The 24,984-nt window shown below is 36.5% G+C and overlaps 2 protein-coding genes and 2 long non-coding RNA genes across 4 annotated transcripts; 3 read left to right on the top strand and 1 right to left on the bottom strand.

Moving 5' to 3' along the window:
• LOC146957638 (uncharacterized) lies at positions 1–2,706 on the top strand. Its single transcript, XR_015023578.1, has 2 exons — positions 1–2,204; positions 2,287–2,706. It is a non-coding gene; the product is annotated as an uncharacterized LOC146957638 (long non-coding RNA).
• A 3,834-nt stretch (positions 2,707–6,540) lies between these two features.
• On the bottom strand, positions 6,541–11,494 carry LOC146957639 (uncharacterized). The gene is made up of 2 exons (XM_085737824.1): positions 11,036–11,494; positions 6,541–8,919 (listed from the first exon to the last, which is right to left on the bottom strand). The coding sequence occupies exon 2, from the start codon at positions 8,915–8,917 to the stop codon at positions 7,505–7,507; it is 1,413 nt and encodes a 470-aa protein (XP_085593950.1). The 5' UTR covers positions 8,918–8,919; positions 11,036–11,494; the 3' UTR covers positions 6,541–7,504.
• Positions 11,280–11,910, top strand: LOC146957640 (uncharacterized). Its single transcript, XR_015023581.1, has 2 exons — positions 11,280–11,408; positions 11,491–11,910. It is a non-coding gene; the product is annotated as an uncharacterized LOC146957640 (long non-coding RNA).
• Positions 11,911–13,548: 1,638 nt separating this feature from the next.
• LOC146957641 (Zinc finger C-x8-C-x5-C-x3-H type family protein) lies at positions 13,549–18,452 on the top strand. Its single transcript, XM_085737843.1, has 7 exons — positions 13,549–13,866; positions 13,975–14,126; positions 14,541–14,603; positions 14,712–14,831; positions 14,926–15,219; positions 15,332–15,643; positions 17,729–18,452. The coding sequence occupies exons 1-7, from the start codon at positions 13,770–13,772 to the stop codon at positions 18,110–18,112; spliced, it is 1,422 nt and encodes a 473-aa protein (XP_085593969.1). The 5' UTR covers positions 13,549–13,769; the 3' UTR covers positions 18,113–18,452.
• The last annotated feature ends 6,532 nt before the right edge of the window (positions 18,453–24,984 follow it).

Raw genomic sequence — 24,984 nt, forward strand, 5'->3', positions numbered from 1 at the left:
TGTTATGTTAACACAAAATATAGACACAAATATATACACATTGTATTGCACTATTTAAAAAAAAAAAAAAACTAGGTATTGTGATATACACATGAGTTTTCTTTCTTATTCTACATTCCCTTTTTCTCGTATTGAGTTAATACAATCATTTTCATTCCTCTTTATCGTTTCTTCACATAAGCAAAAGAAAATCTCTCCAAAAATCAAAAGTCATGACATTAATAATATTTTAAGAAAGATAAGATCTGACTCGTAACACAACAAGAAAATAAGTTTTCACTTTTCTTCCAACACCTAACAAGACAACAAAAAATAAATCCTCAACATTATGACGTGAGATATAATCTCTTTGTAAGGTGGGTGTTTTGTTAACTTACTTGTCGCGTCATTTTTCGGAGATCAATGCTATTTGATTAGCTTATTGACTCACTTTTATTTCACGACTGAACATTTAATTTTTAATAAAAAGGGGAAAAAGTTCAAACACCCCATATTTTGAAAAGATTTAGGGTTCGGGGGTTAGTTACATAAAGGGAAGGTATTAGCACCCTTTATGTCCGTAGTACTCTACGGGAACCTCTTGGTTTTATTTAAATAATGTGCTATAACTTACTTGCTTTTTTTGGAAAAAAAGGATTTGAAATGATAAAAAGAAAGAAGACCTAGTTATCTACATTTTATCGATTTGGAAGGACAAAGTCCTCTGCCTACGTACCCGTGAGGGATCAAAACCTCGTAGTTCGGGGTTAAAAAACTGACGTTTGATTGGTTGTGTGTTTTTTATTAGTTTTGAAAAAAGGTTTTAAAATGAAAAAGCCAAATGGCAAAATGAATTTGTTTGTATTTTTTATATTAAAGAAAAATAACTTAAAATATAATTAAATTGATTGAAGTTTGATTAAGGAAAGAAAATGAAAAAAACGTCACTTGATTTAGGATCAAGGTTTATTTAAAAAAATATTTTTGTGTTTTTTTTTTGTAATATTTGCATGTTTTTGTTGTTTTTAAATAATTGGAATAAAAATTAAACTAACGGAGCAGAAAAATAAGAGCGTAGGTACCCTATGGTGGCGTTGGACTACCACGAGGACCTTTTACCTAAACTACAAAGCATGAAAGTAAACATACACGCACACACACACACACACATGCACCTAAGCTATTACAAAAAAATCCTATTAATACATTCTAGGGTCTGCGAATAAGAATAAATTACACAATGCCTAATTTGTACATTCTAAAATATGCGAAAAAATAAACATGCATGAATCATTTACATTGAGCCTATATATACATTCTAATAATTTAAAAATGCTTGACGATAAAGTAAAATATGCAAATGCAAACTAAAATGATATAAGATGCAGCAGAATAAAATGTAGTTAGAAATAAAAAATGCATGCAAGACTTGAAATAAAAATGGGGTTCAATCACAAGGTGGGGGTGCATCTGTTAACAGGAAACAATTTGGGTCGTTGATTTAATCAACGACCCTGATTGGATTAGGAATCAAGGCGCTATTGACCAAAGGATTGAAAATCAAAGGCTTGGGAGGTGTGGGTGCATGGTAAGACCATGCACCCTTGCACACATGATTCAGGGGTCTATGTATATATGCCTAATCCCCCATTTCCTTCACTTTCACGTTCTTTTTCACCTACCCTCTTCTCTCTCTCACGCTCCCCTGTTTCCTTCCTCACTTCTTCTTCTTTCTAGTGTTTCGGTTACTTATCCTATTATCTCTCTTCTATCTATTTTTGAAATCAAAGCACAAAAACCTAATAATTAAGCCTAGATCAATAATCGGTAATAGAAAAAGACAAAAGAATACCCTTCTGTGTTTGTGAGGTTCGGCCGGTTCTGGTGGTGGCGGACGGTTCTGTTTCGTGGAAGCCGGTGCCGATTGTTGTCGTGTTGGTCTTGCAGGTTCCTTTGTGATGTTTTTGTACGCCTTGGATGTGTGTGCTTCGATTGTTTTGTGTCGCCGTCGGTTTGGATTAGGTTTCTGTTGCTGTCAGTTTGAATGGTTCCTTTGATGGCTGCTTGTATTGGTTATAAGTTTGGTTTGATGGTTGTACGGGTCAGTTTGGATTTTGCGTGACTGGATTCGGCAGGTTCGCGAACGTGAAACGCTTCTGAATTTGGTATTTGATTGTGTTGCGTGTTAGCGTTGATGTTGATGATGGTTTGCGATGGTTTTGTATGTATGTTTGGTTCCTGAGTTTTGAATGCCAGTTTGTGCGTTTGTGTGTTGAATTCGGCTTATGTGTTCATGAAATTGTGCAGGTTGTGATGTCTATCGAAAATTGCAGGTTTCAAGGAATTGGTGTTGGGTGCGATGAAAAAATGTTCGGTCCCCTCCTTCTTGTTGTGCAGCTGCAGGTTTAATTTATAGTGCAGATTGAGACTAGGGTTGGTTGCTAAAGAGCATGAATCCTGTGGCTTGGAGAGGAGGAAATGTGTATTTCTGTTCCTGTAAACTCGTAGCAGATGGGAGTGAACTGGATTGGGATGGCTGTGTGAGGCGCGTGATAGCTGTATTCGGATCAGGACCATTTTTTGGACGGTATTTGGACAAAACAAAAGACTAAAAAAAAGAAATAATTAAAAGAAAATGTTCAAAATAAAATAATAAACAAAAGAGATAAAGACTAAAGAGAAGTAATTAATTAAAAGAAAATGAAAAGAAATAATGACTAATAAAAAGTTAAAATTGAAATTAGTTAAATAAAAAATAAAAAATAAAATAAATAAAAGATGGAATTAAAGATAAAAATAAAATAAATAGTGAAGAGGGTTCGACTCGGAACAAAAATGAGGTATTTTAAAATGTCTCCCCGCCGAATTTTTCCGCAAAGTCAAAGACTTAATTAGGGTCAAAGGACACGTGTCTGTGTATGAATGTAGGGTCCTTAGGTCAAAAATTGGGGTATGACAGATGCCCCTATTTAAGTTTCTTCGTCCGAAGATTTGAAGATGAAATCTTTGATTCGATGGGACGAAGAGACTTAAATACAAAAGTACACCAATTTTGGACCTAAGATGCTATGAATGCTCGTGATGCAAGTATGAATGCAGGACGGCAAATATGACTTGACTGAGACGAGAAACAACGGGATACCCAAATTCGTTGGAGAATGGGATCCGACTCCGCTAGGGGGAATGTCGTTTCACTGGGGAAAATGACCGTCTACTATCGTATTGATTGATAGCGGTAACTTTGATGAAGAAGAAACCTTTTTAGTGACAACTCTTGACCAGACGCACTGGGGATGACACTGGAGGAAACAAAATGTGATTTCAAACTGAAACATGACGAAAGGTAGACTCAAGCTGTCCGTTGTTTAGGACTTGCCACTTGAAACAAGATAAAGGTAGACTCAAGCTGTCCGTTGTTTAGGACTTGCCACTTGAAACAGGATAAATGTAGACTCAAGCTGTCCGTTGCTTAGGACTTGCCACTTGAAACAGGATAAATGTAGACTCAAGCTGTCCGTTGTTTAGGACTTGCCACTTGAAACAGGATAAATGTAGACTCAAGCTGTCCGTTGTTTAGGACTCGCCACTTGAAATAAGATAAAGGTAGACTCAAGCTGTCCGTTGTTTAGGACTTGCCACTTGAAACAAGATAAATGTAGACCCAAGCTGTCCGTTGTTTAGGACTCGCCACTTGAAACAAGGTAAAGGTAGACTCAAGCTGTCCGTTGTTTATAGACTCAAGCTGTCCGTTGTTTAGGACTTGCCACTTGAAACAAGATAAAGATAGACTCAAGCTGTCCCTTGTCTAGGACTTGCCACTTGAAACAAGATAAAGATAGACTCAAGCTGTCCGTTGTTTATAGACTCAAGCTGTCCGTTGTTTAGGACTTGCCACTTGAAACAAGATAAAGATAGACTCAAGCTGTCCCTTGTCTAGGACTTGCCACTTGAAACAAGATAAAGATAGACTCAAGCTGTCCGTTGTTTAGGACTTGCCACTTGAAAAAAGATAGACTCAAGCTGTCCATCGTTTAGGACTTGCCACTTGAAACAAGATAAAGATAGACTCAAGCTGTCAGTTGTTTAGGACTTGCCACTTGACAATGGATAAAAATAGACTCAAGCTGTCCGTTGTTTTAGGACTTGCCACTTGAAACATGATAAAAATAGACTCAAGCTGTCCGTTTTTTAGGACTTGCCACTTGACACTGGATAAAAATAGACTCAAGCTGTCCGTTGTTTAGGACTTGCCACTTGAAACATGATAAAAATAGACTCAAGCTGTCCGTTGTTTAGGACTTGCCACTTCACACTGGATAAAAATAGACTCAAGCTATCCGTTGTTTAGGACTTGCCACTTGAAACTGACGAGTGACATCTCTTGACCAGACACACTGGGGATGACACTTTTGATGATGAGAAGGTAAATGTCAGATGTTTATGTGTAGAAACTTGTTGATTGACGCAATGATAAGTGAAGATCGAACTGAAGAGACACAACCGAAACAAGATTTTGGTGACTAATGCAATCATGTATGAATTGATGTTGTGTATATGTTGTGTAGGCATGAGAGTATGAATGTGTGAAAGTATTACTGTATGAATGTACGATTGTATAAATGGATGTATGAATGTATGGATGTAACTTGTACGACTGTATATGACAGATGACTTGATGAAACAAGACAAGACATGTAAGATGGGAGTTGGACTGACATCGCAGTACAAACACTCGGCAAACTTCCTTGGAGATGATGTTATTGTGAACAAATCAAGCCGTTGACGGTGTAAAACCCGGCACAAGGTTGCAATTGATGCCTCTTGGGGAGAAAGCCCATTGTTTAACCAAAAACATAGAAGAAGTCGTCATTTGTGAATAGGCGCACAATGTTTTTCCTTTGGTATGCTTCAACATCCATTTTTTGTATATTTTTGTTTTTTTGAAAATCCCTAACTTTTGTTTGGACCGCCCTTTCGGGTTTTCAATCCACCGGGAGTATATTCTTTTTTTTATGCCCCTAATTTTTGCCTGGACCGCCCTTTTGGGTTTTCAGTCCACCGGGACGCTCTCTATTGCCTAAGCCGCCCTTTCGGGTTTTCAACTTAGCGAGCTTTTATTTTTGTATATATTTTTTGTATTTTTGGACTGTGACAGCATTTTGCTCAAAGCATAGGTCCTCTCCATTGTGCTTAGCCATGTTTCTCTTCCGGAATGTAACCGTTCTCGAGGCGGATGCTGATGTACGCTTCAACTACTCATGAGTTCAAAGAGAGTGTGTTTGTTGTTCACACTTTTCAAAAGAAAAAAAAAAAAAAGTTTTGAATTTTTTTGAAAATTTTTGCTCAAGTATTGCCATCAAAAATAGAAGAAATTTTGCAAATAGAATAAATGAGAATTCCAAATGAATGGGCATAGGCTCAAATTTGATGAATTGAGTGGCGACCAGCCAATGGCATGGCTCCACAGATCTTTGAAATTTTTTTTGGAAAATGGTAAATATATGGGAATGTACATTGAACACAATAACCGTTATACTTCCTAACAACTTTGAATGCCCCTAGTTCCGAGTCTTTGATCTGCAGATGCTTCGAATCGGAGGTTCTTTTGACGACTGGATGCCCCAAGTGGACTGTGCTGACTGATGCAGTTACCTGTCACGATCCTTAACTTTTGCATAGATTGCCCTTTTGGGTTTCAATCTATCAGGATAATCATTTTTGTCATGTCTCTAATTTTTGCCTGGACCGCCCTTTCGGGTTTTCAGTCCACCGAGACGCTCATTTTTGCCTAGGCCACTTTTTTAAGATTTGCGACCTATCGAGCTGTTATTTTTGACAGAGTATTTCTTGACTGCACCGACATTCTTAGAACATGTGAGTTTGTCACCATCCATGATTGTAAGAGTCATTACTCACAAGTCTTCATAATTAGGCATCCACTTGCCCCTGGAGTCTGGTTGGAAAGTAGTACAAAGTTAGGCACAAAGTCTCTTTCTTGAATTCACGGGGACGAACCTTTTTGTTAGAAGCTTGTTTCAAGCCTCTTTGGATATATTTGTGCAGGGTCGTCATGCGTTTAAATTCGATCAAGCTTGGACTTTAGCAGAACTCCTATTGACGGAACTTCGACCTTCACGGAAAGCACGACCTCCATGTTGCATATTGGGGAAGGAGGGGGGCTGCCCCTGTTGAAATGTGTACTGAAGTACGATATTTGAGCAAAGCGAATGGTAGCACGCCGAGCCAGTCTTTGTAATTGAATGTCATCTTCTGGACAATCTCCTTGATATTTTGTTTGCAGCTTCAATGGCTAAGATGCCCCAATATGTGAGAGATCTTGTCGGGAGTCTCTTCATTTTCCTTCTTCAGCTTCGGACACAGGGAACTCAAAGTTGGAAGAGAGTACATGGTTAACGTGTTCAACGGGTTTATTAATGCATGATTTGATTATTGATTTTGACAAGTGTAAGTTATGATTATGCAGATATTTGAGAATGATTATATTTTTTGGTTTTTTGTATTACCATTTTTCCAGAACAAAGCACAAAATAAAAAACAAAGTCGGGATCAAAACGACCTTTTTATTAATGATGAAAATGCTTAAAGCAAAAAAGCCCTACACCAGTTCACTTTCGTCTCGGGCAGAACGAAAGGGTTTTTTTTGAAAAGCAGCAAACAACAAACCAACACATTATTTGAACAGATGAGTAGTAGAAGGAACATAAAAAACGACCCAAATGTGGCTTGCAAGTCCGAATTCAATCTTCGAAGAGCAATATATTGGCTTCAATCAGCTTCTGGACTTCAATCTTCAAAGAGAGACAGTGCTCAATGTCATGGTCGGGTGCTCCTTGATGAAAGGCACAGGAGAGGTCAGGTTGATACCCAACCGGCAACTCGTCGGGCACTCGGGGAGGCTTTCTAGTTTGAACAAGGTTCTTCATTAGCAAGATGGGAAGCAGCTCCGCATACGTCATTGGGATTGGGTCAAACTGCATCTTTGGAGCCTGTTGTCGAGGCTGTTGTTGATGTTGGCGTTCGGGCCCTTGCTGGAACTGCGGCTGATTTTGCGAAGCTACCAGTGAAACCACCAGCGTGCTCAGTCTCTCTGAATCGGCCTGGAGTGTTGTGATCTCTTGTTCAGACTGATATGTTCACTCTTTTTGTTTGCACGAGTGTTGTAGGTGCGAGTTGGCTTTGGACGAGGACAGTCGGACCACTTTGTGAAACGGGTTGACCCTTTTATGGAAAAGAAATCTTGTGAGACTCGGAATCGAGACTATGATATGCAAAATGATGCATGATGCTTATGCAAAAATAGACACCTTTTTTTTTATCGAAGGACTTATAAAAGCAAATTTGTAAACATCATAATTGAAAAATTCATTGAGCAATTAAAGTATTATAAGATAATTCCCTTCTAACAAAACTGAGCCAAGGGATAGACTCCAAAGTTCAACACAAAAGCTAGAAAATAACATAAAGTGGTGAAACATCTGGGAAACTCTTGAGTTCTTGTAGTAGACTACTCCTCGAAATCTTGGTGCGTCCCTGCGAAGAAATCCATGCACTCCTTCTTGCTGATAAATTGTGCAAGTCTCGCACTTTGAGCTTGGATCTGAGCGTTTTTCTCGATCAATTGTCGCTCTTTGTTGAGGAGCTCATGCTTGAGTTGCAGTATTTCCACATCTTTATCCCCTACTTCAGACATAGCTTCCTCGTACTTCCTTTTCCAAGTGGTACACACACGGTTTAAGTCAGCCATTTTCTCTTGGTACTTTTCTTGGGTACTAAGGGGTAGGGGTAAAGGTATTGTTGGAGTGGTTGAGGACAAGTACCTCGGTATAGAGTACGGCATCATATACTCAGCAGCTCTATCGATTACCCATTGGGTATAGGTTTCATAAGTGAGGTTTGACTTGTCCCCTAATTGATTGCTGTTTTTCCTGCGGATGGTACGCCAAGCTTTCACGAACTGGTCTCTCATACCTTTGCTATCGGTGAGGTTAAGATAGAATGTGCCCTCTAGTGCGATGTTGCAAGGCTTTTCTTTCATAGAATACCCGAACTGTCGTCTAGCTAGGATAGGGTTGTAGCTGATTCCCCCATGAATACCGAGGAGAGGCACATTACCGAAGTCTCCACATGAGTCAATGATGGTTCCGGTGTCGTAAGCTGGGTTGTACCAAACTACATCGGCTGGAGCAAGGGACATGATTTTCTCTGAGTATATAGCTTTGTCTTTGGAGAGGTAGAATTGAGGTAGGTGTGAGATGTACCACCTATAGAGTAAAGGTGCACAGCAAAGAATGGTTCCGCCCTGCTTATCCGTTCTATGGTGGATGGAGTGGTAAGTATCAGCAAGGAGAGTAGGGACAGGGTTTTTGGTGAGGAAAATTTGGATGGCATTAGCATCGACAAAACCATTAACGTTGGGGAAAAGCACAAGGCCATATATGAGCAAGGCCAGGATGGACTCGAAAGCAACGGTATTCTTTGATGCAGCAAAAATGTTGGCTTTACTGATTAGGAATTTGGAAGTTAGCCCCTGGATTTTCTCTTTCCCTTTGGTAGTGAGGTTATTAGTTATGTCGGATATCTTGAGGTGAAGGGCTTTTGCAATATCTGATGCCTTAGGGGGCCCCTCGAGACCACTGAAAGGTATTTTGTCAAGTACTGGTAAGCCGACCAAGTAGGAATACTCTTCAAGTGTGGGGACAAGCTGGTAGTCCGGGAAGGTGAAGCAGTGGAGGAGAGGATCATAGAATTGGACCAAAGTCTTGAGGATCCCTTCGTCGAACTTTGTGTTGAGAATCTTGAGCAACTTCCCATGGTGAGACTGAAAACCTGCTGGATTAGTGATGACATCTCCTAAACTCCTCAAGCTTCCCAGATCTTGGCTTTGGAAGCTATACTTCTTAATACTCCTAGTAGCCATATCTACAATGTTTACAACAAAAACTTGTTTAAGTCCTTCGATATTTTTTTTTTTTTTAATGAGAAAAATAATTTGTTTTATGAATGAATGCATGATTATGCTAACACAAATGGTGAAATTATGGTGAGGTTAAGTCACATGTTGGAGTCAAGGGTAACAACGCCATTAGGTAAGGACTATGGTTTCATTTGTAATTGTAACAAAGGTTCTACCAAGTTCCCAAATTGCAACTACCCTTATGAATATATCGGTGTATAGGAATGCTCCTAGTCCAATATAATCCACAAGGAAGTCTAGTTTGAGTGTAGTATCGCGTGACAACTAAAGTCAAGAATGCTCTTGGTTTAGCCACCGCACTACGTCCTAAAAAGGCCAAGATGGGTTAAGGGTTACTAAGGTCCACGGCTTCGACGGACACTCACATTGAAAGTAATAACGTCGACATGAATGCTCATGACAACAAGAGTACTACCTTCCGCGAGGCCTCCACCGAGTAGGGTTATCACATGTGCACATGGTCCAAGAATGCTCTTGGTATGACACTATGATTATACCCTGTCCTATCTTATATTTCTCTCAAGTCCGGGTTAGGACTTATCTCACCACTCACGTTTAAAGAAAGAAGAAAGAAGAAGGAGAGAACATATATACACGTATTTCCATCTTTTATTTTTTTGATTTTTTTAAGCAAGTTATAGCACAAAAAATTTAGGTAAAACCAAGTTAGGCTCAACCCTCTTAGGGGATATCCCCAGTGAAGTCGCCATTTCTGTCGCGTCATTTTTCGGAGATCAATGCTATTTGATTAGCTTATTGACTCACTTTTATTTCACGACTGAACATTTAATTTTTAATAAAAAGGGGAAAAAGTTCAAACACCCCATATTTTGAAAAGATTTAGGGTTCGGGGGTTAGTTACATAAAGGGAAGGTATTAGCACCCTTTATGTCCGTAGTACTCTACGGGAACCTCTTGGTTTTATTTAAATAATGTGCTATAACTTACTTGCTTTGAAAAAACCTCGTAGTTCGGGGTTAAAAAACTGACGTTTGATTGGTTGTGTGTTTTTTATTAGTTTTGAAAAAAGGTTTTAAAATGAAAAAGCCAAATGGCAAAATGAATTTGTTTGTATTTTTTATATTAAAGAAAAATAACTTAAAATATAATTAAATTGATTGAAGTTTGATTAAGGAAAGAAAATGAAAAAAACGTCACTTGATTTAGGATCAAGGTTTATTTAAAAAAATATTTTTGTGTTTTTTTTTGTAATATTTGCATGTTTTTGTTGTTTTTAAATAATTGGAATAAAAATTAAACTAACGGAGCAGAAAAATAAGAGCGTAGGTACCCTATGGTGGCGTTGGACTACCACGAGGACCTTTTACCTAAACTACAAAGCATGAAAGTAAACATACACGCGCACACACACACACACATGCACCTAAGCTATTACAAAAAAATCCTATTAATACATTCTAGGGTCTGCGAATAAGAATAAATTACACAATGCCTAATTTGTACATTCTAAAATATGCGAAAAAATAAACATGCATGAATCATTTACATTGAGCCTATATATACATTCTAATAATTTAAAAATGCTTGACGATAAAGTAAAATATGCAAATGCAAACTAAAATGATATAAGATGCAGCAGAATAAAATGTAGTTAGAAATAAAAAATGCATGCAAGACTTGAAATAAAAATGGGGTTCAATCACAAGGTGGGGGTGCATCTGTTAACAGGAAACAATTTGGGTCGTTGATTTAATCAACGACCCTGATTGGATTAGGAATCAAGGCGCTATTGACCAAAGGATTGAAAATCAAAGGCTTGGGAGGTGTGGGTGCATGGTAAGACCATGCACCCTTGCACACATGATTCAGGGGTCTATGTATATATGCCTAATCCCCCATTTCCTTCACTTTCACGTTCTTTTTCACCTACCCTCTTCTCTCTCTCACGCTCCCCTGTTTCCTTCCTCACTTCTTCTTCTTTCTAGTGTTTCGGTTACTTATCCTATTATCTCTCTTCTATCTATTTTTGAAATCAAAGCACAAAAACCTAATAATTAAGCCTAGATCAATAATCGGTAATAGAAAAAGACAAAAGAATACCCTTCTGTGTTTGTGAGGTTCGGCCGGTTCTGGTGGTGGCGGACGGTTCTGTTTCGTGGAAGCCGGTGCCGATTGTTGTCGTGTTGGTCTTGCAGGTTCCTTTGTGATGTTTTTGTACGCCTTGGATGTGTGTGCTTCGATTGTTTTGTGTCGCCGTCGGTTTGGATTAGGTTTCTGTTGCTGTCAGTTTGAATGGTTCCTTTGATGGCTGCTTGTATTGGTTATAAGTTTGGTTTGATGGTTGTACGGGTCAGTTTGGATTTTGCGTGACTGGATTCGGCAGGTTCGCGAACGTGAAACGCTTCTGAATTTGGTATTTGATTGTGTTGCGTGTTAGCGTTGATGTTGATGATGGTTTGCGATGGTTTTGTATGTATGTTTGGTTCCTGAGTTTTGAATGCCAGTTTGTGCGTTTGTGTGTTGAATTCGGCTTATGTGTTCATGAAATTGTGCAGGTTGTGATGTCTATCGAAAATTGCAGGTTTCAAGGAATTGGTGTTGGGTGCGATGAAAAAATGTTCGGTCCCCTCCTTCTTGTTGTGCAGCTGCAGGTTTAATTTATAGTGCAGATTGAGACTAGGGTTGGTTGCTAAAGAGCATGAATCCTGTGGCTTGGAGAGGAGGAAATGTGTATTTCTGTTCCTGTAAACTCGTAGCAGATGGGAGTGAACTGGATTGGGATGGCTGTGTGAGGCGCGTGATAGCTGTATTCGGATCAGGACCATTTTTTGGACGGTATTTGGACAAAACAAAAGACTAAAAAAAAGAAATAATTAAAAGAAAATGTTCAAAATAAAATAATAAACAAAAGAGATAAAGACTAAAGAGAAGTAATTAATTAAAAGAAAATGAAAAGAAATAATGACTAATAAAAAGTTAAAATTGAAATTAGTTAAATAAAAAATAAAAAATAAAATAAATAAAAGATGGAATTAAAGATAAAAATAAAATAAATAGTGAAGAGGGTTCGACTCGGAACAAAAATGAGGTATTTTAAAATGTCTCCCCGCCGAATTTTTCCGCAAAGTCAAAGACTTAATTAGGGTCAAAGGACACGTGTCTGTGTATGAATGTAGGGTCCTTAGGTCAAAAATTGGGGTATGACATTACTCTTCCCTCATTTCTTCATATATTTGAGATTCAAATATTGTTTATTCATACATAGGTTTGGGGGCAAATAAAGATGAAGTCATTTGAAAAACCGTTTATTATCCTCAAACTATTCATTATGATGGTGACATATCATACATCCATGTCTATGTCGATGGTTGAAAATAACAAGCTATATCTTTGTGTTCGTTTAAACTGCGATTGCCTAAATTGTCATTAGAGATTTGGGGTAATTATTATGCATTGTTGTTTAATATTTTATCAAAAATTCATAATGTTGGACTTTTGTGGAATTTCAATCATCTGTATACTGTTAATGTAATGTCGAATTGGCGTAATGTTATTGAATTACTATGAATGATTATGCGATGGTGTTAGTCATGTTGGACTATTGTTGGTGAATTGGTGCTTGTACTACTCTTGGAAGTGTGGTTATGAGTTACATGGGAAATAATAATCAAAAACCGAACCGAACTATTTAAGTGGTTCGCAAACCGAACCAATAATTTAATAACGGTTATTGAACCATAAGCGAACCATTTTGAACTGAACCAAACGGTTTTCGAACCGTGAAACGATTTGGTTCGGTTCAATTAAGTTTTTTTCCAACACCGAATTATGTTCACTCCTAGTTACAAGTGTTGAGACATACCGATCTGTGTACTAGTAATTGAAATGTAATAAATACTGTGTCTGAATATTAATACGCAATAGCAGTTGACAATCGTTGAATGACATTAGTTGAAAGTATTTATGTCATTTTGAAGTGTGGAAATGACATTAGTTGTAGTTAACCGTAGTTGACTTGAGAATATTTATGTCATTTTGAAATGTGGAAAAACAGTTTTTGAAGTGTAAAGAGCAATTGCCTAACTTGCCCATTTTAATTTGCACCGGTTTGACGTGAACCCTTCTAAGAGTGTAGTACTTACTCTATTATAGTAGTCAATTTATTATTGGTATATCATTAACCCCAACCAACCAAACAAAACAAAAGAAGTTGGACGGTGAAGGACAGTCGCGTCTTTTTTCAAAGGATGGGTGTCGGTCACTACTTTACATGAAATGAGTTTCAGCCAAAAAAAATGTAATAATGCTACATTATTTTTATTTTATTCATTTTTTAACGAAATAGTCGGTACAGGTATGAATGTCACATTAAAAATTCGATCGAAGTAATCATAAAATATTGTACAACATTTATAATAATAACATTTTTCCGTTATGAACTAAGAGTAAGATGAATGAATTTATTCCGCGAAAATACAAGATTTCCGCTATTTGGCGGGCAAATATTAGAAAATAAAAAGAAAATTAAATAAAGACGAACGAATCAGTGACCGTACAGTTTCCAGAGAGAGAGAGAGAGAAAAAGAAAAAGAGTGAAACACAACACTAACACTAACAACAGCAACACACACGAACGAGAGAACACAAGGAACGTGTGAAAACAAAAACCCATTTTCTTTCTGTCTCTCTCGACTCGACGAGGAAGTTAGGAAGAAAGACGAGCTAAGCTCGCCGATCTTCCAGAACATTCTAGATCATTCTACTACACAAACTCTGTTCCATTTTCCTTTCTCGTAAACACTGTACAGGAACCTAAAAAAAAACCCAAACAAAAATGGACTTGTACGGTCGGAGCCCCACTAGAAACGGATCCAACCCGCTTAATCAACATGAATGGCGTTCACCTGCTGCTGATGCTACTGCTCTTGGAGGTTAGTGTTTTCTTATTCTTGAAGTTAAAGTTAATGTTATGTTATGTTATGTTAGGGATTTTGTAATTTATTAATTAGGGTTTTGATTTTGGTGGTGTTTATGTTCAGAGTCGATGTGGCATTTATCACTTGGTGGTGGTGGTGGTGTTGAATCTTACCCGGAGAGACATGGTGTACCGAATTGTGCTTATTATATGAGAACCGGGTTTTGTGGATATGGTGGAAGGTGCCGTTTCAATCACCCGCGTGATCGTGCTGCGGTAATGCTTTTTCGTCGTTTTTAGTTATCTGCATTTTGCTAGAATTTCATGCAAGTATTTTATAGTTGTTAGTTTCTGTAGTAGATGCTATTTTTGCCTGGATGGTTAATTTTATTCCTAAATTGTTAAATTCAATTAAAGGTTAATGATTGTGCTATGTAGCATTGACACTTCAATTAATTCATTTTTTTCAATTTTTTATCGGTGTTGACATGTCAGTGATATACATTTGCTAAGGGAATACATAAATGAACTGAGTCTAATTTTTATATTGTAATGTTATATTGATCATGCATAAACCTATATTAGTAAGGAAAAAAGGATTAGAAGAATGCAATGTTACATTGTAACTTTGTAAGTGATGTACATTTGCTAAGGGACATACATAAATGAACTGACTCAAATATTGTTCAGGTTGCTGCTGCAGTAAGAGCTACAGGGGACTACCCGGAGAGGCTTGGCGAACCTCCATGTCAGGTATAATTTTGTTTTATAAACGCTGTTGTTACTATATGATTCAGATGTTCTTATATTTACTATTTAATAAAAGGGTTATACTAATTACGGGTTTCTTTCGATGAACAGTATTATTTAAAAACTGGAACCTGTAAATTTGGCGCGTCTTGTAAATTCCACCATCCCAAAAATGGAGGCGGATATTTAAGCCAAGCTCCACTAAATATTTATGGATACCCATTACGACCGGTTCGACTCTTCTTTTTCTTTTCTTCTTCTTTATGTAATTTACAGAGAATTTTTCATATGGTTAAACTTAAACCATGGATTTTGTTTAACACAGGGCGAGAGTGAGTGCTCCTATTATTTGAAAACGGGGCAGTGCAAATTTGGCGTAACTTGTAAATTCCACCATCCTCAACCTGCTGGCACTTCATTGCCAGCATCTGCACCTCAATTTTATCAACAGGTGCAGTCTCCAACGGTTCCTCCTCTGCCGGAACAGTTTGGAGGAGCTTCTGCAAGTGTGAGAGTGGCTAGACCTCCTGTGTTACCCGGTTCATATGTACAAGGGGCTTATGGTCCCGTGCTTCTTTCCCCAGGGGTTGTTCCATTTCCTGGATGGAGTCCTTATTCGGTAAGAGACACATATTTGTGTATATATGTGATCTGAAATATGGCGGAAACTCTTATTTTTTGTTCTTGTGATTTAGTAGTTACAATATTGTGATGATTTTAAATTAGTGCAGGCACCTGTAAGCCCTGTGTTATCTCCTGGCGCGCAACCTGCTGTTGGGGCTACTTCTCTTTACGGAGTAACTCAGTTGTCGTCATCAACATCAGCTTTTGCTAGACCTTATACTCCTCTGCCCTCTTCTCCTGGCCCTGGAGGAAACACACTTCAGGAAAAAGTATTTCCTGAAAGACCCGGTGAACCGGTCTGCCAATACTATATGAGAACTGGGGACTGTAAATTTGGATTAGCCTGTCGATATCATCATCCACGGGACCAGGTTGCTGCACGACCACTTCTTAGTCCCTTTGGTCTTCCTCTACGCCCGGTATGAATGGTATCTCAATTTGGTTATATGTTGAGTTGATTGTTTAGCTTTCTTTCATTTGTTTTAAATTTATGCTGTTTGAACTTATGATTTTTGATGTCATCCATATAAATGTGTAAATAATATGTATTCTATTCAGGAGTCAGGACATGCCATCAGTACTTCTTATAGTTTAGGAACCAAATCTCCTTTTAAAAAAAGGGAACCAAATCTGTTGTTAGTCTAAACAAGCTATTCTTTTATTTGCTTAAGACCAATGTCCCTGCCTGGTGTCTAACTTGTTGCCTGCGCTGGCTTTAGTTGCATTGGGGTCAAAGTAGACAGCTGTAGTCCTTAACATTCATTTTATTTTTTTTGCAAAACTGCAGAGTTGGCCCTTGATAACATGGTTTTTAAGATTGTGATATTCCTCATAGGATTACTCGTGCGTACATGTATTATGTGTGGCAGATTTGTTCCCAACTATTAATGTGTTTATTTGGTAAGCCAAGTATACACACTAACCTGGTTTGGTGAGATTGCTGTAGGCTTTGTGCCTAATAGATTTCCACTGAAATGGCGGAAAACTTTTCTATTTTAGAAAAAGTTACTTGCCTAGTCTCATAAATTGAAGAACCCCATCCTTATGGCTGTTTCCCCATATCTATTCCGCTTTCATTTGATATTCTGAGTTGTTATTAAGCTCCCCTCCAATCTTTTTCTTAGCTCCATCATGTCGGTGGTGCTGCAACCGAGTGGTGCTAAAACTCTGCATTGGAGTTCCCCTTTGTGGGTGTTTCATCTTGTGACTTTGTTTTAAGATGGATGAACTCAACACTGTATCTTTGGTCAAGACCCATAAGGACTACCTGTTTCTCACTGTTGGGAACTTGGTAGAGAACCCACACTGTTTTCTTTGCTTTGTTTTTATTTTTGTTTTGCTTTTTTTTTTTTTTTTTTTTTTTGTATTGTAGAAAACATTCCATGTCTTTCATGAATTACAACTTCAAGATAAGTTTTGAATGTCATATATCTCTTTAACTAGAGTTAGTTAAATCTTAGCGGTATTTTAAGTTTATCATTATTTGTATATTTTTTATGGATCATGATATGATCACACAATTAAATTTTTTCTCTTCCCAATTGATCCTAGGAAGGATCTCAATTTTGACAACCTTGCTTGATTCCTTGATGGAACATGATTGGCTTTCTGTATCTATCCTGCTCCCTCAAACAAAAGCTTGGGTCTGAGACATAGTATTTGTCTGTTTATTCTGAAAAATGGGGGATACATGGATCAAACTTATGGTTACTTGGTCATTGAATTTGAAGCCATGATACCATGTCAAGGACCAACTCTCCTAAGCTCAAGTTATTGGATGAATGCACATGATTGGAATGATATATATGTAACAGTCTTAATGTAAAACCTGCTATTCAATCTATTTCCTTTTTAATGAACGTGATATTACGTATTGCATTCTAAGTGTCTGTAAAACAAGGTGTATTAAAAATAAAAGTTACTAGCTTGTGAGTATCTTATGTGGGAATAATTTTTGAATGCTTCTTTATCTCAGGAAACCCAAGGTTAGCAAAACCTAATTCAGAATTGATAGTTAAGCCTTTTCAGTTTACAACTCCAAATTTCAATGTAGTGATGTACATTGTACATAATGTTAAAGTTGCCGTATCGTAGTTTCCATTCTTTCTTAAGTTGTGCTTTGCTTGGTTGGTGTCATAGCATGGTTGAGGGGATATGAAACATGGCTACAACAAAAGCGATGTGGATTCATTACTTCGTAAGTAAATTTTGGTTGCGGTGATCGTTTTTGCCCCTCTTACAGGGGACTTTTGATGGAACAAGCTATGCAGCTGTAACTTCAACATTTGTACATATAATAAAGTTATCTGCATTATTATGTAGACTATAATGAGTTATCCATATTAAGTAGCTTTAGATTAAATTTTGCATAACATATGCATGTTTTTCCTTTCATTTATGATGCGTATTAGAGTTAACTAGCCGATTAAAATAAATGTCTGAATCTTAATTTGTGTGCATTCTTTTGGGAATTTTTCGTAATTAATTTATTTTCTAGAAAACAGGGTGTACAGCCTTGTTCATTTTATATACAAAATGGGCACTGCAAGTTTGGCTCGACATGCAAGTTTGATCATCCTGCGGGGTCAATGAGATACAGTCCATCAGCATCTTCTCTTATTGATGTTCCAGTTGCTCCATACCCAGTTGGGTCTTTACTATCTAACCTGGTTCCTTCAACATCTTCAGAATTTCGGCCTGAACTGAAGTCAGGGTCCAATTCCTTTTCAGCCAGAATGCATTCATCTGGAAATGGTTCTGGTACCTCTGTTGGTTTAATTTTTTCACAAGGTGGGTCTGTCTCACTGTCTGGTGCGCAACTCTCAAGCCAGAGTTCTGCTTCTTTGAACGGTAGCAGAAGCAGCAGACAGAGTGGTGAGATACATTGATCAGTCTAGTTCAAAATTCACATATCTATTGAATGTGATTTCACAAGCCACCATTGCTTCTGTTCATGCTCCTCTCAGTATTTAATGGCAACTGTTCAAAGTTTCTTTTCGCCATTGAAAAATTTGTCACCCAATCGTGATTCTTGTGTGCTATACACCAGGTCATTCTCTTTTATGCTTATTTCATCTGATCATATTATTACTATTACTATAGTATCATATAAGCTTCATACTATTATGCTTTGTGGACTTATGCTGGTTGTAAGATGATTATGTTTAGACAGGGAGCTTTCTTCCTGCTCTGTACAAAGGTAAAGAGAGTTAGCGATTTAGAGGGCCCGAATGTCAGTTTTGCACTGCAACCACAACTTGCTCATTTTTTTTTCTTCTTCCACCATGCATGTTATGATAAAAGTTGACATAGTTAATCTCTAGGTGATTTATCATTTGAAAATTGAAATAACTAATAATAGAAATTAAGTATCAAATTTTTATCATAGCCCTATGTGAAATTATACTCTGATTTAGAGGGTGTTTGGTTCCACGCCAATTCAAGAAAAACGCATGTCCACAGCCTTTCTAATGTGAAAAATAAGAAGCTACAAAGTGTAGCTTAGCGTGTAATACTGATGGTTCCTTTTTATTGGGAAAATGCCAGAGTTAATATGACAATTTTATGTTATATAGTATATAAATGAGATACCAAGTTTTTGATGTTTTTATCTTCTGATTTTGCACTACATTTAAACTATCATTTGTACAATATTTTTTTTTTTATCCAATCAACTAGTTGATATTTGAAATAATCTGTATCTAGTTGTAGAGGATACAAAGTTTTTGTACAACCTTTTTTTCTTCAAACTTTACCTTCATTTACATAATTTAATTTTAAATTTATTCTTCTTTATCGAACAACGCAATTGTTTTAAATAATTGTAATCTTTGTATATTCTATTATTTTAACATAATTGTAAATGTTTTTAACCATAAAGAAAAGACTCCAAATGTTAGTTGGCTGGACCGGCCAAGGTTAAACCAAATATGGTGTTGTATCATTCATGGTACCAGACACAAATGGAAATAAAAGACGCAGTTGTTGTCAGCACACCTAAGCATTATTAGCAGATGTCAAGGATGCAACAGAACCTGTTTGGTTTTATATCGCCATTAGACGAAGCTCAACTATTATGTTAAACTGTAATTTACTTCGAAGAGCTAATAGTATGTTTGGTGCCGCGTTTATATTCCAAATTTTCACATCTAAACGACTATTCCACCACAATTTTTAAGAAGCGACAAATTGTAGCTCTACCATCGATGTGAGGTGGCTGCGTGTTGAATGTGAAACCAAAAACTCGCTAAGTAAGCGACTTCTGGCTAAATTTACTTGTACGAACTAAACCTCTAGTTCTAGAAGTCAGTGGTGTCTATAGTGCAACTTGCAATTAGTGTGTTCTAGTGAAAAACTTTCGAGAACCATTGATCAAAGTAGTTTTATTGGATTCCATTGAACAAAGCCTCAATTCTCTCCATTGATCTAACTCGTTTCAAAAGTTTTTCACCTGTCCCCATAAAAAATGTGATATTTACCCCAGGAATATAAAGCCATCTGATAGTTGATTCCTTTACTTAAATGATGGACGTCGATGCAGAAATAAAATATTCAAACAGATAAAGAAGAGTACATGTAACTTTGATATAGTATTGATTATTAAAGTACTTAAGAAAGTACTTTACACAGAAGAAAATTACACACTCAAATTACGGGACAAAGGAAGAAACAACAAGTGGTTTATGCCTTTATGATGTGATGATTAATATTTCTTACATGATTAATTATATGCAAATCGTTGTTAAAAGTTGATGAAGAGAACCAGTTGATAATTCAAATACAAATACCTGTGTAATAATGGTAACAAAGGCAATCATATCATCCATGTGTTATCTTACCACGTAAGGCAATAACTAATAACTAATAACTAATGGGTTACAAAGCCATCAAATCAATATTGAACAATGAACATAGTCTTGCTAGCAAGTGCACGCTTGCCTTGCTGTAGAGGAGGCAATCAAGTGAAACCCATCAATGCTTGCATCGATCTCCTTTGGAAGATTTAATCTTTTCTTTTATGAACACGTGGAAAATTTATTTATTTAGATAGACGAAATGGTATCAGCCATGCAAAACTCACACACATAATCACTACCAAAAAAAAAGATATACACCACCAAAAACAAACTCACACACATAAATGAAAAAGAGGGACTTTAAATGCCAATCACGATTTCTGATCTAACAATTTTGTAGCAGTGTTTAATAGCGCTTGGTTTTGTTACAGAGAATTCTCCATAAGACTGATTATGAAATATAGAAATTTCCATCATTACCAAAACATTGGTCGCCAAATAAAACTATATATTTTAAACTTGAACAACTTGCCCGAATCGGTTATCCTCTATACGTAATTGTAGACACTAGTCCTTATAACCGGATAAAACTGCAATAGATAACAAGGTTCTCCCTCAAAAGATTTAAACGTTTAGAAATTATTCTTCTTATACAATATTTTTATATTTTCGTTTCTTTAATTGATTCGCTTGCACACTTGATAGTGACTCCGACCCATAACATGCAATTTAAACTTGAATTGAATTGAGTACAGTTAGGTGCATAAATGTAAAGCCCTTAGCTTGGACTTGAAGTATAGACCTCTTCCATACAATTAATGGTAAATCATCATCATTTTGGATCATGAAATCGTCAGCAGCTATAGTAATTTGAGATTCAAAGTTTATAAAATATAAAATTGCTTCTCCAAATTGTTAAATGCATATCAAAATATTTTCTTCGTCAAATAAGGAGTTGATGTGTCGCGTTAGATAATACCGTGACTTATCCAAGTCGATGCCATGTCACATAAAACCTTACACTCATACTAGTCTAAAACTTAAATTTATACACGACTCCTCATCCGTTCTAATTTATTGTAGGTTTCCGATGACGGAAGTCCAATAAGCTAAAAATTTTATGTTTTTACAAATGAAACTTGCGTTTAGAGTTTCTGACATGACATCAAAGTGAATAAACTGCAGTGTCACTTAACATTACACATCATCATCTTTAATAGAGCTAGTTGATCGACGTAACAATTTACCTAACGTTAAACAATTTTGAAGAGCAGTTTAATATTTTATATATTTTTAGTCCCAAATTATCTTACATTCATCATTCCATGACTCAAAGGTTACGACTGTTTCTTTTCTCACCCTACCGATTTCTTGCACGTCCCACACATTTTATATTATATCATCTAAAAAAACACTTCTCAAAATCCTCCAAAACACATTAAAATAACCTCCAAGAGATACTATTTTTTCGGATTTAAAATCGGAACATTGGAGGGTTGATATGAAATTTTCAAACGTTACTGGTAGTTACTCAATTGTAGTTTGTACTCACAGTCCACACAAGTCTTGAACATATGGGGTCAAGTGTTTTCTGCACACCATGATTGTAGCCACAATCTTTCCGCCCTTTACACTAATTATATTCATAGTTACTTTTATTCCGTCCCTACGTGTATATGTGAGAAAAGGAGAAAAACCTCTTCTGCTAAGGCCCTCTCAATCATAATATCTCAATTTAGGCGCTACTTTCTTTGCCTTATTTCGCTATGACAATTCACATGAATTCATATGTACATAATTAATTAACATTTTGTGCGGACAATGATTGATTTCAAATGATTAATTTTTTTTTCCTTCTAAAAGCGAATCATTGATACTTAGATAGAATAATTATCAGTCAGACTTTACTTATGATTAACTATCAACTGATAATAACCACTATGTACTAACTTATCTATCTTAAACAATATTCAACTAATTTTAACAAATTTAACTCTAACAACTTATAGCTGCAAGGCCCATAATTGATTCTTCACACTTGATACATATAACTTTAAGATAATTCTTTTTTAATGACAGAGTTATAAACTATAGCCCTACTAGTTTTATTTACTGTAGGTTGCATAACAAAAAGCTACTTTTCAAATTTTCTTTTCCTTGAAAAAGTTAACATGTTTACTTAGACATTATGTGTTAATGGAATGCATACTGTGGAAATGGTTGCATATGTTGGTGATTTCCAAAATAATGTAATCACTTTAGATCAAGAGTTGTAAATCTTCATGAGAAGCTTTCATATACATTAGAACCTTTGGCAAAGGGGTGCTTAATGAACCTTAGCATTGGTTCAAGTATGAATGATCATAACCTTTGGCAAAATGGTGCTTAATGAACCATAACATTGATTCAAGTCAAAGGGGTGCTTTCTCTCATGTGAAGGGTCATATAATGCACTATAAATACTTGGCATTTGGGCATTAATTTGACACACAATTTTGGACAGAATTTTGTTGCACTAACAACATAATTCTTCATCATTCTCTTACTCTAAATCATCCATCAATTCTCTAATGCATGAGTGAATTGCTGGAACCATAAATCTGTAAAATACTGTTAGGAGATACGCTTGGTGTGGTTGTGCAATACACGTCAAAGAACTCATAGTATCCTGAAGGGGATTCGCCGGTCATTCCTTATTGCATCCAATTATAGTTATTGGTGGGGGCGAATCGAACCTAAAGGTTAGTGTGGCAACCCCATACGCTTTGAGTTTTACATGCATAATCATTAAACATTTCAGGTTTCAAGTGCAGCAGCCTCTTCCCAACAAACAAGATTTATAACAGCATATCATTTAATTTCTTGTTTTTAATTAAAATAAACAGGAAATGTTAATCATTATTTTATTTCTGTCTCCAGATAATCAAACATGCCTTAACCTGAAAATCAATTATCAAACAAGAAAGTGATGAATGAAAAACATTATAGCTCGAAGAAATATAAAAACACTAGCAGTTGGGTTTTACACCACAAAAAAAGGAAAAGAAAAAACAATCTAACCAAACTAAAATACAGTATTGCTTTGGGATCTTAAGTTTGAGCTTTGTCACACTTGGTCCACTTTGAAGTCAGTCTGCCTATAACAAGGGAGCACAATTGGCAACAAGGAGAAAAGAATAAAAAGTTTATACAAATTTAATACTAATCTTTTATTATGCTACTTGGTGGTATACTAGTTCTCTGGTGTTAGAAAGGAATAATTTTCAGAGTAACATAGGACCTTCTCACCTGCCAATTAATGTACATATTTCTATAGAAAGAGAAGCTGTAAAGCCTGTTACTTTGGTTCAGATGATCAATTGCTCCTTTTTACAGGAAAAAATTACTACTAGTCTCAAAGTTATAGTACTAGAATGAAATGAAGGAGACAGCCAATTAAATTGTATTCAATTGCTCATTACCTACCACCCTACTCAAATCATACAACAAAACAATTTGATGGCCTCATTATGACCACCACATCTAGGGGTGTTCAAAACCGAACCAACCCATTAGAAAAACCGCAAACCAAACCAATCCAAACCGAAACCGCAAAAAACCGCACTTGGTTCGGATGAATTCGGATGACTTTTGCACTGAACCGCGCGGTTCGGTTCGGTTTGCGGTTTGCATCTCAGCAACCGAACCAAACCAAACCAAACCGCAAGAATAATGAATATTACTTAAATATGTACTGGCCCAATTACATAGCTCAAGAATGATCTCTTTTGATTCGATTTTTCCATCGTTGCACCATCAGGTTCAATTATAATTCATTTCCATCTCTTTCAATTCATTTCCAGTGATGAATTTGTTTTCTTTACTTCCCAATAATTTGTCTCATGTTTATGTTTCTTCTTAATTTTACCTATTTTGATATAAGTTTTACCTAATATTTTATCATATAAACATCAAAATAAAATGTCCTATGTTTATTTTGTAACAAGTTGGCAATACTAGAGTTAATGTAATATTTTTTTATCTCGCGATAAACCGCACAAACCGAACCAATCCAAACCGCATTGGTTTGGTTTGGATGGCTTTTTAAAAATCAACCGAACCAAACCAAACCGCATGCTTTTTTATTTCGCGGTTTGGATGACTTTTTTGCTCAAAACCGAACCAAACCGCACCGCGAACACCCCTAACCACATCAATGCAATCTAAGGTCATGATTGTCCCAACGGCTGTCACATGAGTAGTTTTGATGCACATTTGTGTCTATATCATGAGCTGATATTTATTTAATTCTTATCATCATATGATATGTATTAAATCAAATAATTGATCTCAAGTGATCAACGAACTTTAATTAAGGTCAAATTGATTGGATGTATTCGAGTTCTATCTCTAACTGAAATAATCATTAGTTAGACTTTATTTACCGCCTAAATAATCTTCGGATCACAACGGTTAAGGTAAAGAAAAATTGCACTTTACTTAGCCTCCTTTTCTGACTTGCTCAAGTTATAGTCAGTGGCGGATCTTGAGATATTTTCTTGGGGGTGCCAAATATTGTTATAATATATATAAATCAGTTTCAAAACATTTCCAGAATTATGTGTTGTTGTGGTGGTTTACTTGCTTGAGTGTTACTTGTATAACCTCGGTTCAACTCCCGCCAGGGATATATTTTTTTGAATAAAAAACATTAAAAATACAATTGAAATATAAAAAAAAGAGAGTATGAGAGTGTCGAACACACGCCATGAAAACATCTGGGGTGTGTCTGACAACTACAACAACCATGAAGGATGTGAAATATTATGATTAGTATGGTATTTATAGAGAAGTTGGGGGGTGCAGTGGCACCTGGGGGTCTCAAAGGAGATCCGCCCCTGGTTATAGTTTTCTTTGCCAAAGGCCAAGATAGTCTTCTCCAACTTGTAAAAAATATTTTCGTGCATGTTTGGTATTATAGTGAG

This window comes from Medicago sativa, chromosome 1 (assembly GCF_051527215.1).
Source record: "Medicago sativa cultivar Bolivia chromosome 1, Bolivia_mono, whole genome shotgun sequence".
Classification (NCBI taxonomy): Eukaryota; Viridiplantae; Streptophyta; class Magnoliopsida; order Fabales; family Fabaceae; genus Medicago; species Medicago sativa.

Bases quoted from the DNA above. Each gene is read 5' to 3' on its own strand.
- LOC146957639 (XM_085737824.1), bottom strand. From the start codon at position 8,917: ATGGCTACTAGGAGTATTAAGAAGTATAGCTTCCAAAGCCAAGATCTG.
- LOC146957641 (XM_085737843.1), top strand. From the start codon at position 13,770: ATGGACTTGTACGGTCGGAGCCCCACTAGAAACGGATCCAACCCGCTT. The intron at 13,867-13,974 runs GTTAGTGTTTTC...GTTTATGTTCAG, and splicing joins TGATGCTACTGCTCTTGGAG to AGTCGATGTGGCATTTATCA. The intron at 14,832-14,925 runs GTTCGACTCTTC...TGTTTAACACAG, and splicing joins ATGGATACCCATTACGACCG to GGCGAGAGTGAGTGCTCCTA.